At 48.1% G+C, this 15,211-nt stretch overlaps 1 protein-coding gene across 1 annotated transcript in view; it reads left to right on the top strand.

The window, feature by feature from the left end:
* Positions 1-15,211, top strand: part of LOC115308156 (ubiquitin carboxyl-terminal hydrolase 42-like) — a 30,221-nt gene that overhangs the window by 14,910 nt on the left and 100 nt on the right. The window contains exons 2-12 of the mRNA XM_029965980.1: positions 601-710; positions 1,294-1,494; positions 1,880-1,990; positions 2,066-2,168; positions 2,295-2,362; positions 2,523-2,593; positions 3,142-3,224; positions 3,531-3,642; positions 3,976-4,116; positions 4,325-4,425; positions 5,185-5,312. Of these exons, the coding sequence (XP_029821840.1) occupies positions 686-710; positions 1,294-1,494; positions 1,880-1,990; positions 2,066-2,168; positions 2,295-2,362; positions 2,523-2,593; positions 3,142-3,224; positions 3,531-3,642; positions 3,976-4,116; positions 4,325-4,425; positions 5,185-5,312 (1,144 nt within the window). The 5' untranslated portion in view covers positions 601-685. The remainder of the gene's footprint in view (positions 1-600; positions 711-1,293; positions 1,495-1,879; positions 1,991-2,065; positions 2,169-2,294; positions 2,363-2,522; positions 2,594-3,141; positions 3,225-3,530; positions 3,643-3,975; positions 4,117-4,324; positions 4,426-5,184; positions 5,313-15,211) is intronic.

Raw genomic sequence — 15,211 nt, 5'->3', positions numbered from 1 at the left:
AACTTTCATCCTCTTTCAAAGGTAATGCTTTGACTTTTGGCACAGATCATAGAGCAGGGTATATGGGATAAAAGTATAGGCTGATTTATACCTTCCTAGCTGTAGGCTGAGCTATAAACGACTTTTATAGGCTGGCCAGGTATGACCTAGGTTAGAATTCCAGTTTGCTGATTCTTGGTTTTTTCCATAGCCTAGGATAGGTAAGCAGGGAGGTGACTGTAGTCTGAGGGGATGGGCTCAGCCCACCTTGATTGCTGTGGGAGGGAGGGAGGCAGAAAAAGGAGAGCAGCAAAGGTAGCAGTTAAAGTAGTGGCTGAAAGATGGTCACTCCTAGGAGGTGGGAAAGCCAGAGGGCTCTGCTGCTGAAGCAGTGTCAGGAGAGCAGCAGGGCCTCTTCAGAGAAGGTAACATACATTGGAGCATTTCAAAAGGGCCTTTGAACCTGCTGTGAGTTGGTGCCCCGCGACTGATCATAAGGGCGTGAGCTGCAGCTCAGCAGCAGTTACAGGCACCACTGAAAGACTTGGTGGTGGATGCCGTTCTGCGTTTATTTAGAGTTTTTATACTTTCGGTGAGCTACAGTAATTTCTTTGCAATTAGGTGACGGGATTGGTGCTGTTCTCTTTCTGGAGAGAAAGACATCCTTGGTCATCTAAAGCATTGCACTCTCTTCCTGAGAGAGGCAATGGCCACAGCAGGGAACGACTCCTGTGAGTAATAGCTTCACCAGCAGGTTTGGACTTTGTGAACTGCCACAGACAAGTGACATGGCTGGTGGTCAAATCCCAGAATGATGTGCTCACAACCTAGAGTGATCTCTGGGATGTTTCCTGAGAGCAGTCAAACTGACCCCCGTGTTTACAATTAGACCCAGGAAAACACCTTTTGTCACTCCTCTGACACTAGGTACAAGACTTTGAAAGCTGCCATTGCTCGTAGAGAGGTCTGCCATCCTTTGGGTTACCTTCCGTGCTCAGTATTTACTTGTTTTCAACAAGTTACAGTCAGGAAAAGGGATGGCTTCACTGATAATCCAGGCTAGAACTCTACTGAGAAAGGAAGGTAGCCTGCGGCCCAGAAATCAGATTGCGGGTTTGTTGGACTCTCAGCAACGTAAACAGGGGAATGGATTTTTCCAAAACAGTAAATTTAAATGGCACAGTTTAAGCTTCCCCTGATGTTGTTGGGTTGGCAGTTAAAGCAGATGGTCCTGAGTGCTCCTGTAGAGACCTCACTGTTTAAATATGCCTTTGTGCCTCATTTCATCTCTTTTCAAATGGAATTTCCCTGCAGTCATTGCCGAGGGAATGACTCCGCCACAAAGGATCCTCTTTCCCCCAGAGAAGATTTGCATGGTCTGGCAGCAAAGACAGAGTGCTGGAGCAGGACTCCGCAATGTGGGCAACACATGCTTCCTTAATGCTGTCCTGCAATGCCTGACATACACCCCGCCGCTGGCCAACTATCTGCTCTCCCGGGAGCACAGCCAGGCCTGTGAGTACTCTTAGGGACATCTCCTTGTAAATCTGTTAATCAAATCCTAAGGATTCCCAGAACCTGAAATTTGATTTAGGAGAAAAGCAGCCCTTTGCCAGCCCCAGAACTTGTGTTCTTTGTACACTCTGGAGCCACCTGTCCTATCCAGCTGTCTTATTCTTCATGAAGGCACATCTTTCTAGCTCTGGGTCTCTATTCCTGCAAGTTAAAACCTCAGTTTAGCATTCCTCTGAAGAACATTTTCTATGCACTAAAACGTCCCGTGCTTGTTGAAACACTGGGAGGAGTGGCATATTGCACTGGAGTGGGAGTGGAAGAAGAGGAGTATTCCACCATAGGGATATTTTGCTCACCAGAGGACCTTCTCTCCCTCCCTCCTCAGGTCGCCAACAAGGCTTCTGCATGATGTGCATCATGGAAGCGCATGTTAACAAGGTCCTGCATTCCTCAGTCAGTGCCATCCTGCCTTTGGCTGTTCTCCGGGGTTTCAGATGTATGTGATTTCAGGTTCTTTGACAGGTTTTCTTCCCTTCCTGTATGAGACAACTACTAACTTCCTGTTTCTTAGTCATAGGAGAACATTTTCAGCTTGGCAGGGAGGAAGATGCCCATGACTTCTTATGCTGTACTGTCAATGCCATGCAGAGAGCTTGTCTGAGTGCAAGCAACGAGTAAGCACAAGCAAGTTACCTTTACAAAGTTCTGAGCCCTTTGGACTCCTTGATGTGGCCTCATCAAGGAAAACCTCCAGCTGGGGCTTGGAGGAAGTAATGCTCTGTCTTACTACTTGTTTCCAGCTTGGACATATCATCTCAATCTACTACCATTGTCCATCAAATATTTGGAGGCTTTCTGAGATCCAGAGGTATGTTTCTACAACTACTGCTCTCCTTGGCACTGCCTGTGCCCTTCTGTCTGCCTGTGCCCAACAGCTGGTCCTGGGACTAGCAGGACAGGTACAATGAACACAGAGCAGTACCATCGTTCAACTCACCATTGCTCGGCATTTTGATTTTTCCTTCCAGTCATCTGCTTCAGCTGCAAAGCCATTTCTGATTCCTATGAGGCCTTCCTGGATGTCCCTTTGGATATCAAAGTAAGAGGTTTTGCCGTTGTGCTTCAAGACATCGCAAGGCTTTTCAGAGTCAACACATTTGCCCCGAAAGCATATACTGCGAACACCAGAGGTCTTGGTCGTGGATGGAAAGGGGAACGGATGTTGTCCTCCTGCAGAGGCCATGGCACTGGTCTCTCTGTAGGTGCTGGCTTGAAGCTGGACAAGCACCCATTATGCGCTCTGCACCCTTGACATATCCTCATCCTTCTTCCCTTTGCCCTCCTTCAACACCTGTCTGGCTTCCAGGCTGATGGGTTGGATTGTTTTCGCTGCTGGTGACCCTACATAACATCAGTAGCTCAATGGGAGGTGGTACAGAGAGGGAGCTCTTGATTGCCCCTGAGAACCTCTGGGACAGGGGAAATGTTCAGCACCACACTCTCTTTCTGGCTCCTTCTGGATACAGCTTGCAGATTCATGGCGGGTCTCCTCAGCATCAGCTACAGGGGTTTTCTTGTCAGCTCCTGGAAAATGTTTGGGCGAGGGCATTTCCTGTAGCTCAGTGCACCGGTTTCTCAATTCTCCAGGCAGCCTCATCCCTCACTGCAGCTCTGGAGGACTTTGTAAGACCTGAGCGCCTGGATGGTGAAAACTGCTTTAAATGTAGCAAGTAAGATGATTACTATCAACATATTAACACTAGGCTCTGTGTGAGGGGGCTACAAGTCATTGAGCAGAAGTCATCTTCTCGTGGAAGTTTACTGCACACTGATGAGACACAGTTTTGTTTGTCTGGGTTTTTTTTGGGGGGGGGGTTGGGGTTTTTCCTTTGTTTGTTTGTTTGTTTGTTTGTTTTAAATATGGCACCAAATTGCCTTAAAATAGCATAAGGATGCACGAGACAAGAAAGGTTGTCTGACTGCCTTGGTGGAAGATAGGGTGCATTTCAGCGCTGTGCTCTGTGCTTGGTTTCAAGGTGTGAGAAGAATGTTGCCGCCACTAAGAGGTTCACTGTCCACTGTGCACCCAAGGTTCTCACTGTGTGTCTGAAGAGGTTTGACTGCTTCACTGGTGGGAAGATCAGCAAGGTTTGTACACTATTGGTGTGCAGCTTTCTCTTCAAGAAGCAGATTTCCTAAAGCAGGATGCTTGTCACAAGCTGCTTGTGTTGGGTTTTTTGTGGTCCCTTCTGGGGAGTGGAAAGTTCCTGTGGGAAGACAGGCAAGCACTGTGCTCTGATAGGGCTGCTTTGACTGAGAACGGTTTCCTGCCACCCAAACGATTATATGCTGCTTTATGGAAAACCAAGTGCTCATGAGCCCCAGAGATGTATTGATACACCTGGACTGGCCCCCGCACTTGGTAGGCTATTTCATGTCACAGACCAGGGTCATTTCTGAGCCCTCTTGGTCTCTCCATAGGTTGTAGAGTATCCGGAGTACTTGGATCTTTGCCCATACATGTCTCAGGCAGACGGAGAACCCCTCCTCTACTCCTTATATGCTGTCCTGGTGCACAGTGGTGTCAGCTGTCATGGAGGACACTATTTCTGCTACACAAAGGTAAAAGAGCGACTTCCTTCCCAATGGGGAAAAATGTGTGCTGGGGAAGATAAACTTTCCTGTCAGTGTTACTGACAGCCAAAGTTTTGGGGCAGAAGGCCTCCTTAGTGGCTGGACTGCATTTGTTTTGACATGCTCTCGGTTTGGCAGTTTTCTACCTGTGTTTTTGGAGAGAAACCATGGAGAGATCCTTGCCTTTTTTTTACAGGCCAGCAATGGATTGTGGTACCGGATGGACGATGAATCTGTGGAGCTGCGTTCCATTGACACAGTTCTCAGGCAGCAAGCCTACCTGCTGTTCTATGCCAGGTAATAACCAGGATTCAAATATGTTCAGAATACATTTCCTTTTCCTCATTTGCAGTTGTGCTTCTCACCTTCCTGAGTGTTTTTCTCATCAAATGAAATTACTACCTGCATCATTCAGTGCTGTCAAATCTGAACTACTCCGTGTCTGTCCTTTACTGGGCTTCAGGCTGCGGCCCGGATGTAATCTGCTACTTGCCTGGTCTCTGATGTTGACTCTTGTAGATAAGAGGACTTAAAGAGGACCTCCAGGAAAGATGGGGAGGCACCATTTGCCAGGGAATGTAGTGACAGGATGAAGGCTATCAGTTTTCAGCTAACAGAGGGCAGGTTTACATTAGATATTGGGAAGGAATTCTTTGCTGTAAGGGTGCTGAGACACTGGCACAGGTTGCCACAGCATCTGTGGGTGCCCCACCCCTGGAAGTGTTCAAGGCCAGGTTGGACAGGGCTTGGAGAAACCTTGGAATAGTGGAGGGTGTTCCTGCCCACCACAGCGGGGTGGAACAAGATAAAGATAAAGGTCCCTTGCAACCCAAACAAATCTGTGAATTTATGAAATGGAGGCTGTGGGAGGTATAGAGATGAGGTTTTTGTTGGGACAGAGGCAAACTTGGTGGGAAGACCCTAGCTGAGTTTCCCATTAGTGTCCTTGGTTAAGTCTTCTCTCTGTCATAGAAACCTCTCTGAGAAAATGACTGAACCCCAGAGGAGGTTGCAACAACAGCTCTAAACTGAGATCACTCTTTTGTTTTTCTCCAGATGCTCTGATCTGAGAATTGGAGAAAGGGCTTCTTCCTCCCTGGCACCATCACATACCCCTTCCTTCCTCAGTCAGTGTGTGGCCAGCAGCAAGCAGGCGGGCTCTGTTGGACCACAGGGTCTGACTGGTAGGACTAAGGTAACTTTGGGGTCATGGGTCAGGGCATCAGAGGAATAGTGGATTTCTTTCTGGGATCTCAGCATTTCTCTTTTACCCCTCACACACCGCACCTTTCTTCACAGCCACAACGCTGCTCCCTCTCCAAGCATCCCACCTGGATCCATCCCTTTTGTGCGCCTCTGGCCTTTTGGTCTTAGTAGCCCTCCAAAAGAGCCTTTTGGAGGCCCCAAACTGTCCCGTCCCAGAACTTGTAGGGGTTCCCCACTGCTCTGATCCTTTCAGGAGAAAAGGGCAGGAACTCTCCACAGCTCTCTTTGCAGGGCATGAAGTACACTGGCCGGAAGCGATGCCGGAGCAGATCCCCTCTGTGGGGCAGGGATCTGCGCAGCTGGTCTGTGGACACCACAGACTATGATGACTCTTCAGAGAGAAGAACTGGTCCTCCAAGTCGTGACTGTGGTCCTAGGGATAGCACAGCTGCAAGGCCTTCCAAGAGGATCTGCCAGTGGGCTCCCGCTCCCAGGGCTGCTCAGGAGCAAACCTTGCTGAGGCAGAGGGAGCCAAGCAGATCTGTGCGGGGAACTTACAACCTTCGCAGCCGGTTTGTGCAGGACACAGACTATGACCGCTCACTGAGGAAGAGAAAGAGGGAGAGAACAAGTCCTCCACGTTGTGACCAAGTCTTAGTGAATACTGCAGTTCCAGGGCCCTCCAAAGCCAGCTCCAAGCAGGCTCTCATGCTCCAGGCTGCTCGGGAGCAAACCCGACAGAGGCAGAGAGAGCAGAGAAGATCAACATGGCGGGGCTATGATTGCCACAGCCGGTTTGTGCAGTACACAGACTACCACCCTTCAGAGAAGAAGAGGAGGGTTTCCATGCCCTAGAGATTCACGTCAGACAAGCATTCAGGGCACTCTGGCAATGATGGCGTTGGATTATGGCCCTGGCTCAAGCAGAACGGAAGACTAGCACTGCGTTTATTAGCAAAGGCATCCTTGTTTTCGACACGCCTTCTCAAACATGAGTGAATGATTTATCTAAGTAGATGATAGTTACAATAATATAGAAATATTATTAGAAATATAGAAATATATACAGAAATATAGAATATAGAGAGAGAAATATAGAAATATATATAGAAATATATTATAGAAATATATAGAGAAGTAATATTTTTTAATACATTATTACATGTTATATATATTCAGCAATAGATAGTAATGTTATAATAAATATTATTAAAATAATAAAATAGTAGATACTAAAATACTTGAATCAGTTATCTATTCCACGTTGTAGATAATTATAGCTAGAAACATAGTGCAGTATTTGGAAGCAGTGTTGAAGCAATTATATTAAAGCTAACAAAACAAATATTAAGTAGAGATTGTGCAGTACACAGACTACCGCCCTTCAGAGACGAAGAGGAGGGTTTCCATGCCCCAGAGATTCACATCAGACAAGCATTCAGGGCACTCTGGCAATGATGGCGTTGGATTATGGCCCTGGCTCAAGCAGAACGGAAGACTAGCACTGCATTTATTAGCGAAGGCATCCTTGTTTTCGACACGCCTTCTCAGACCTGAGTGAATGATTTATCTAAGTAGATGATAGTTATAATAGTATAGAAATATTATTAGAAATATAGAAATATATATGGAAATATAGAATATATAGAGAGAAAATATATATAGAAATATAGAAATATATATAGAAATATAGAATATATATATGTAGAGATATATATAGAAATAAAGAAATATATATATAAATATATATAGAAATATATATAGAAGTAATATTTTATAATACATTATTACATGTTATATATATTCAGCAATAGATAGTAATGTTATAATAAATATTATTAAAATAAAAAAAATAAATACTAAAATACTGTAATCAGAATTATTTATTCCACATTGTAGACAATTATAGCTACAAACATCTCAGCCTCGGCCATATCAATCAACATAACTGGTCTACTCTGGCCTCAAATCGGGAGGCCTGGAGACACACCATCTATAACGCTGCTGTTTCCTTTGAGAACGCACGCAGAATCACTCTCGAGGAGAAAAGACAAGGGAGAAAGAATCACGTCTTGCAGAATATACCACCTAGGGAGTCTTTCTGCTGTGCCTTTTGCAATCGGATATGTCTATCTCGCATTGGCCTCATAAGCCACCAGCCTGCTTGTAACAAATGTGGATAGAGCCTTCTTAAATCTTCGTTTGCGAAGCCTAGCCACGATGATGTGTTTAAGACGGGTGTTCCATAATTTAGTGTTCTCACTGAAACCATGCAAATCGTGCGCCACTCGCTCACTTCCCACTCCTCCTTCCCTTCCCACTCCCCCTCCATCCTGAGGCAGGCTGGACAGGAGAATTGCAGGCACAAAAGGTAAAGATCGCAGGCTGAGATAAGAACAATTTACTGGAAACGGCAATGAAAAAAGAAAACAGTACAGCAACAGAACAGTAACAGAAACAATACTAATAACAGAGTGTACAAGGGAGGCAAATGACTCACACATGATTGCTCACCAGTTGGTGCCCAACTTTGCCCCCACGCACACAACCTGGAAGAGACCCCTTCCCCCATCCTTGACAAAATGAGGAATAACCTCTATGTCCTGGCTGTGCCCCCTCCTGGATACTGCAAAAATTAACACTGTCCTGACCAGAAGCAGGACAATCACCTTCAGGATCTGCAGCACAGCTTTCGGGTCTGCACCGGAGGCACTGGATCCCTCCATGCCAGGGAGGGGAGACATCAGAGATGAGCAGACTTTGGAAATCCCTCACCTCTCACTCCGGCCCATTTTTGCGCTTTTTATGGGATGGAAGAATACATACCCAAGAATACATACCCCTCCCAGTGTCCTTCTCACTGGAAATCCCCTGAGCTTTGATTCCTTTGCTGACATGCTGCTTCCTCTGGGAAAAGCAGCCAGAAAACCCAAGGCCATTGCTTTGAGTGAAGGTCTTTCTTAGAACACTTTTCCTGAAGTGCACCCAGGAAGGCTGGGCTGCAGCAGCGCGTGGCCCCCATGGCTTTGCTTCATCTCATCCAGAACACCTGGAAGCCCTTCTCTCACCATCCAGCCGCTCCCCTGCCGTCTTCCCCACCCCACAGGGATGCTGCAGAGGAGTTAACAAACTTCACAGTTCAATCCTGATATCCCACTGCTGACTGGGATGGGGTGAGACCAGGGGCAGTTTTGGCCCCCATCAGCACCAGCTCTTGGGACAGCCAGGCTCTCTCCTGACATGGGGGCTCATCTCTGCAGCTTTGCTGTCCTCCACAGGGCGTTTGCTGAAAAAAACCGTCTTCTAGAAAAGATATAGACACGAGCCCGGGGGTCAGCAGCACCACACGAGAGCTTGGCAAGATGCCCTGAGGACAGCCAGGCCAGGCAGTGAGAGGTGGAAGGACCACAGGGGCTCTCTGAAGCAGCCACATTGTACAACATAGACAATGAGGCTAAATGAACACTGGGATGAAAGATGATAGTGCTCTTACAAGGGAAATTTACAGCTGCTGTACAGGCCTGGGGCTCTTGCCGGAAAGCTTCAGTCTCTGGGCTCCCGGTGCCCAAAGGTATTGCAGATAACTCCTTCACAAGCAATGGCAGGGAGCAGGGTGGAAAAGTAAAGGATGAGGCAGATCAGAAAGACTGGGGCAGCACAGAGAGATCTACAAGGGAGAGAGGCAGCATCTGAAAGGCACTCCTTGCTGACCTATGAGCTGGTGCCGTGGGCTCTACAACTGCTGCCTGCAGTCAGCTTGGAAGCTCTGGTAGTTTTAACAGGAGGTTTGTCTGCAAACAAGATGGAGAGACATTACGATGATGGATGCGGGTATATTCCTGACCTGGGCTCTCCAGAGGGAGATTTGCTGTCTCCTCATGGGCCATAGAGGCTTTTAATATGGGATGAACCTCACTTTGTCTCCCCAAGTTCATGTCCAACCTGTTCCATGGCCTCTGACTGCGATCTGCTGCCCACCTAGCTTCATCCCCCCTCACAACCCTGGGGACTCCCTGGAGATGAATGGCTGCTGTGCCAGCACCTACTGCTCCAGGAAGGGAGTGCAAGGTGAAGATGCTACACTCGCAGGTGCAAAGAAGGTTCGTTTTGCCATGGGATCCCAGGAGGTCACCATGCACATCGTCAATGGGGTCTGAAAAAAGAAAACTTACAGATGTTGAGCCAGCTGAGCTCATCAAGCACATGTAGAAAAGCTCCTGATTTCAGTATGGCTGGCTCTTTTGAAATGCCCCAGGAAGGAAGATTTGGTTTCAGGCCTCATCAGCCTCATTGGCCAGTCTAGAGAGAACTGCCTGGACTTGAATCAGAAGTTTGTGGATAAGAGATTTAGCTTCATTTAGCTAGAAATCTCTCTCCAGTGAGCCAGCTGCTTGCCATTCTGTTAGTCCCTGACCACAAGCAGCACTGAATCTGTGATCTCTCCCCCTCCAGTTTCTCAGAGTCGCTGGGTAACCCTGAAAGCACTGCTTCAGTATCAGGTTCTGCAAGAGGCCTTCAAAAAAGCAGCTAGGGGATTAGGTGAGGGGAAGAACCAGAAGGTCGCACACATTCTTCCCTGGATTCGTGAAAGACAATAAGAAAGGAATACAAGACCCCCAAAAGCAAGTCCACTTGATGGGAGCGGCAGGGGAGCATCTCTGGTTCAGTAGTGATACGATGCACTCAACTGCAGCTTGCAGACAAGAATCCTGAAACATTCCTGTAGCCAAGATTGTCACCTGATCCCAAGGTCCCCTGTCCTCTGCCCCATGCATTTCCACGGGACCAAAGCCCCTATGCACAGCAAAAGGAAAGTATGTGAATGTACACACATGGTAACTTGCTCCTGGCTTTTTCAGCCTATGGAGGAAGACAACTTCCCTCATTAGAAAATGAAGCAGGTCTGACCTGGACTTTCTCAAAACACTCTAAAGCCAGAGGCCGGTTTCTCCCATAAGCGACAGCAAAGCCCTCCTCCTGCCCATGTTGTTTGGGAAATGGCACAAGAACCAGGAGAATCACAGAGAGATTCACACCTTCAGAGACACCAGTGAGTGCAGCCCCTCCTGACATCATCTGGGCAGAAGCCTCCAGCCCTTGGGATGACTTTGCCTCCTAACAGAGGTGCCAGAGCATCTGATCTGGATTTACCAGGCCTGCCTTAGTACCATGCCACAATAATTGTTGCAGCATCCCAGCCTTTCCTTGCTCGAGCCAGCCTGTTTATAGGTTGTTTGGATCTCCACCTCCACATTGCAGGGGGATTGAACACCACTGATCACATCCACTTCTACCTCTGACCTGAAGGGAGAGGAAGATTTCCCCGTTTGCTGTTGTGGCAAGTGGCGCCTCTCTGCAAGAGATTTCATCTCCTGCTCGGGGCCCCTCTGCACTGGCCAGGCTCACTCCATGCTGCTGGACCTCTCCCAGCCCCTCTAAGCAGGGCTCCGGTCAAGTCTTTGTAACAACTCCCCATTCCTCAAAATAGCTTGGCACTCCTGCAGCAGTTTGGGTGGGGAATGCCAAACTCACACCAACGAATGGCTCTGTCCAATCCCCTGAGGAGTAGCAGGTACCACCCAGTGCGGAGGTCGGCGCTTGAATAAAGACCTCCACAACTTTTCTGGGTGCAGCTGGTAAGGCGATTTTATTATAAAAGTAGCGGGGCAACTGAACTGCTTAAAGGGAGGAACAAAAGGGCACAAAAAGCACTGCGCAAAATGGCTCCAGCCTTAAATGAGGTGCAGAAAGCATACCTTCCTCCCCCATAGACACAGTTTCCCCTCAGATCAGGGGGATCACACCAAATCTCTGGTGGGAGCTGTTTTATTAAGCTTGTCAGACCTTGAACATCAGGGGAGCTGTGTACAGCTCGTGGCAGCAGGTGCTGGGGCCTTGGTCAGTGTCACCCGGAAGGGGAAAGGAGGAAAGGGGACCAGCACGGATCCCTGCTGCCCTGCATATCCCCTGAGCCAAGGGACACTTATGGACAGTTGTTCTGCACCTCCCCCTGTCCCCTTTTGGTCAGGGCTATCACCTGACACTGCGGTGACAGACGGGTTCATGAGGATAGCCTTGGCAGAATGATGATGGCACTGAGTCATAGTTACAATTAAAGCTTCATTTTTTTTAACGTCATGTTATGATCACTATAGCCCAGAATACCATGATTGGAGTAGCACAAGATTTCTATAAGCAGCACCAGCATAGCAAGATTTTGTAAGCCCTTTAGCACCGAATTGTAGAGCACAGCTCAGCTTATGATGCCTGATCACCTGGACCTGATCACTCTGCAGGCCAGGGCACATCCTAATCCTTGGTTTGTCATGTCAATATAACAATCTTAATCTAGCCTTGAAACACGTTAACAGAACATGAGTGGCCCTTTCAGGGGAGAAGAGTCTGTTTGGTATTAAGATGGGGCTCTGTGTGCTGCTGTGCTGCCCTGTGCTGCTGTGAGGCCATCACAACCTGGCAGGCAGGTGCCTGTGACCTGCAAGGCCTGTGAGGAGCAAAGGAGTCGGCCTGGTGCCTGGAAATGTGAAGGCTGATAGGGAGGGGGAGAAGGGGTCTTCCCGGCGCACTGGACCTTCAGGGACTGACGATGAGGGCAAAGGGGACTCATGTAGGACCCGCTTGGTCACAGAGCACAGCTGTTTACGTCCTAAAATGCCCCCATATGAGCAGGAGGCAGGAGCAGAGGCACTGTTCACGATTGCCATTGTTGACTGTCTTCATCAGAGAGCTCCTGAAGTGCTTCTGGGAGGACGGTAATACAGGACCTAGACATCAGGTTAGGGCAGGGGCATAAAACGTCACCTGAGAGGTGTAATGCAGGAGTAAATGCAGATACTTTGTCTGGGTAAGGGATACAAGGAGCCTCCCCAAGGATGACAGGGATAAAACCAGCGACTGCAAGACGTGATGAAAAAAGCCATCCAAGCAAAGTCATGCCCTAGCTGGATGCCCCAAGTAGAAAAGAAGAAACACCTCGGAGTGCAGCAGGAGCCATATGAACTGTGCTGAGCTGGGCAGGAGTAAAACCACCTGTCCTGAGAAGAACTGAGTAAAACTGGATGCCCCATTCCAGGCAGGGGCCAAACCAGCCAGTTCAAGTGGTGTTAAATGACAACCAGCTGCATCCTTGGAGCATGAGAAACACTATCTGCCTGCTGAGCAGAGGTTACACCAGGTGTCCAGAGGACTGCCTGTTGCTAAACACCTCTGAAACTGTCAGGATAAATAGGACCCTCTAACAAATTGGCTTTTTAGTGTTAGAAAGCAAGTGATTACTTTTATTTGCAACCCTGGGTGTGCATGTGGCTGACAAAAATCCTGCCTCCATACTGACAGCAAGACACTGCTTTTCACCTATTTATACAGATTTGGCAAACAAAGAAATTAATGTTCATTGCTTCCAAATTACATCACTCACTCCCTTTCATTAAGTAGTATTCTATGCGGTATTGGTTATTAATTTCTCACTTTCTACTGTAATAACTTCATATCTTTAATCTTTTTTGTATATTTTCCCTCCCCTAGGCATTTTCTGACACAAATGCTGAGCCTTTGTTAGTCTTCTTCTTTATCTGCTGGCTTCTGCAGAAGGTCCTTGTAGTCCATAAATCTTGTGTTCCAGATCTCCTCCTTCAACAGGACGTCTTTCTCTGGCAGGCTTTCTCCACTGAAGCATAACAGGGTTAACTTCAACAAAACTTACAGTTTTAGTACTTTTCCCAGGCTGTGTTCTCACAAAGGAGCTTATGACAATTTTTACTCCATGCTGGCTAAAGTTGATTTAAGGCTGAACGCACCGCCTATGATGTGTGTTAAAAACAACTAATCAAAAAGTTAATCAGGAACACTAAAAAAATTAGAAAAGTTTTATGATTTCCAACAAGCCCAAAACAACATAGGCCAAGTGCAGCACGGACAAAACTGTCTCTATCCATTGATGCCAGGAAAAGGCAACAGCAGTAAAACTCAATAGCCACAGGTGCTATTAAGCTGGTATTTGTTTATTTCGGCGCCGGACGTGCGGGGGATAGCTCCGCCTAACACGCGCGTGCCCTCGCCCATCATAGCTTCCGTTTTATACAATTAGGTCATACAGATTCATTGCACATTTTTACATCTTCATGAACTACCCGAGAGTGGACAGTGTTCTATGTAAATCTCGGGACACGCCTCCTGGAGCCTGCGCGCTTCTCTCTGGTGGTTGTCTCGGGTGGTCGTAAGGGATGAAGGCTCAAAGTCTTCCTCTCTCTGAACTTCTCACCTCACTCAGTCCCTCAGCATCTTCCCCTGGCAACGGTTCCTCATGGGCTGCCCGTCCACTCGGTGTCCCATTGGTTGTCTACGGGTTACCCTTTGCTACACTGCACACTTTCCCACTGGCTGCCCCTTCGCACCATCACACAGCTTTCCCATTGGCTGCCTCTGGGTAACTCCCCATTGGCTGCTCACCAGCACATGGCTGCTGTCTTAGCGACAGCACACGAACCTTAAAATTTCACTTATTGGACTGTGCAGCTTAAAATTTTCCCTTATCAATAGCAGCGTAACATTTTCTCAATAGCAACTTAACATTTTCCCTTATCACCATCCAGAGTGGGAGTCTGGCTAAAGTTGCGGCTGATCAAAACCTAACCAACCCGAGCGGCAGGAGTAAATGTGAAGCTGCTAAAAAGCCATCCAGGAACGTTTTCAGAGCTTGAGGACAAGACAGCAGCTGGGTGGGGGCCAGCAGCCAGCCAAGGTCCTCCCAGCGCAGCCTCTGAAGGGTTCCTTTGGCAGTCCCAGTTCAGGGTCAGCCCACGGTTGTACCCTGGGGGCAGATGAAATTAATTGGAAATGAACCCATAAGAGTCCAGGTGCTTTGCTAAGAGTCTCACTGATAGAAGTGGAAGTGAAACCCTCAGCGTCTTGGGGGCCAGGAAAGCTGTGACCTGGCTCAGTTACAACCCTGAGCAGGCTTTTACTCATCAGGCCGTGTGGCTCAGGGAAGGTGTGGGAGCTCTGTCAGAGGATGACTAGCCCTTTGCCACCAGCATGGGGGGAGGTCCAGTGGCTTGCACCTGGCGGACGTGCCATGTGGGCTCCTGTGCCCAAGAACCATGTGGTTCCATGTGGTTCCATGTGGTTCCATGGGACCCCATGTCACAAAGGGGCAGAGATGTGGCACCCATCCGGTATCCTGAGGAGCGCGCCAACGAAAATCAGTTGGACAGAGTTGGCCTTCGGGATAACTCAGCTCCTTCCTTTGCTACTTGTGTGCCTGCCTTTTTTGGGTGGTTTATTGTTTACTGACCATTTCTCCTCAACTTTCATCCTCTTTCAAAGGTAATGCTTTGACTTTTGGCACAGATCATAGAGCAGGGTATATGGGATAAAAGTATAGGCTGATTTATACCTTCCTAGCTGTAGGTTGAGCTATAAACGACTTTTATAGGCTGGCCAGGTATGACCTAGGTTAGAATTCCAGTTTGCTGATTCTTGGTTTTTTCCATAGCCTAGGATAGGTAAACAGGGAGGTGACTGTAGTCTGAGGGGATGGGCTCAGCCCACCTTGATTGCTGTGGGAGGGAGGGAGGCAGAAAAAGGAGAGCAGCAAAGGCAGCAGTTAAAGTAGTGGCTGAAAGATGGTCACTCCTAGGAGGTGGGAAAGCCAGAGGGCTCTGCTGCTGAAGCAGTGTCAGGAGAGCAGCAGGGCCTCTTCAGAGAAGGTAACATACATTGGAGCATTTCAAAAGGGCCTTTGAACCTGCTGTGAGTTGGTGCCCCGCGACTGATCATAAGGGTGTGAGCTGCAGCTCAGCAGCAGTTACAGGCACCACTGAAAGACTTGGTGGTGGATGCCGTTCTGCGTTTATTTAGA

Source organism: Manacus vitellinus, unplaced genomic scaffold (assembly GCF_001715985.3).
Source record: "Manacus vitellinus isolate BGI_N305 unplaced genomic scaffold, ASM171598v3 ctg7180002429988_pilon, whole genome shotgun sequence".
In the NCBI taxonomy this organism is placed as follows: domain Eukaryota; kingdom Metazoa; phylum Chordata; class Aves; order Passeriformes; family Pipridae; genus Manacus; species Manacus vitellinus.
The sequence above is the reverse complement of the archived record's forward strand: the minus strand, read 5'-3'. Positions and strand labels throughout refer to the sequence as shown.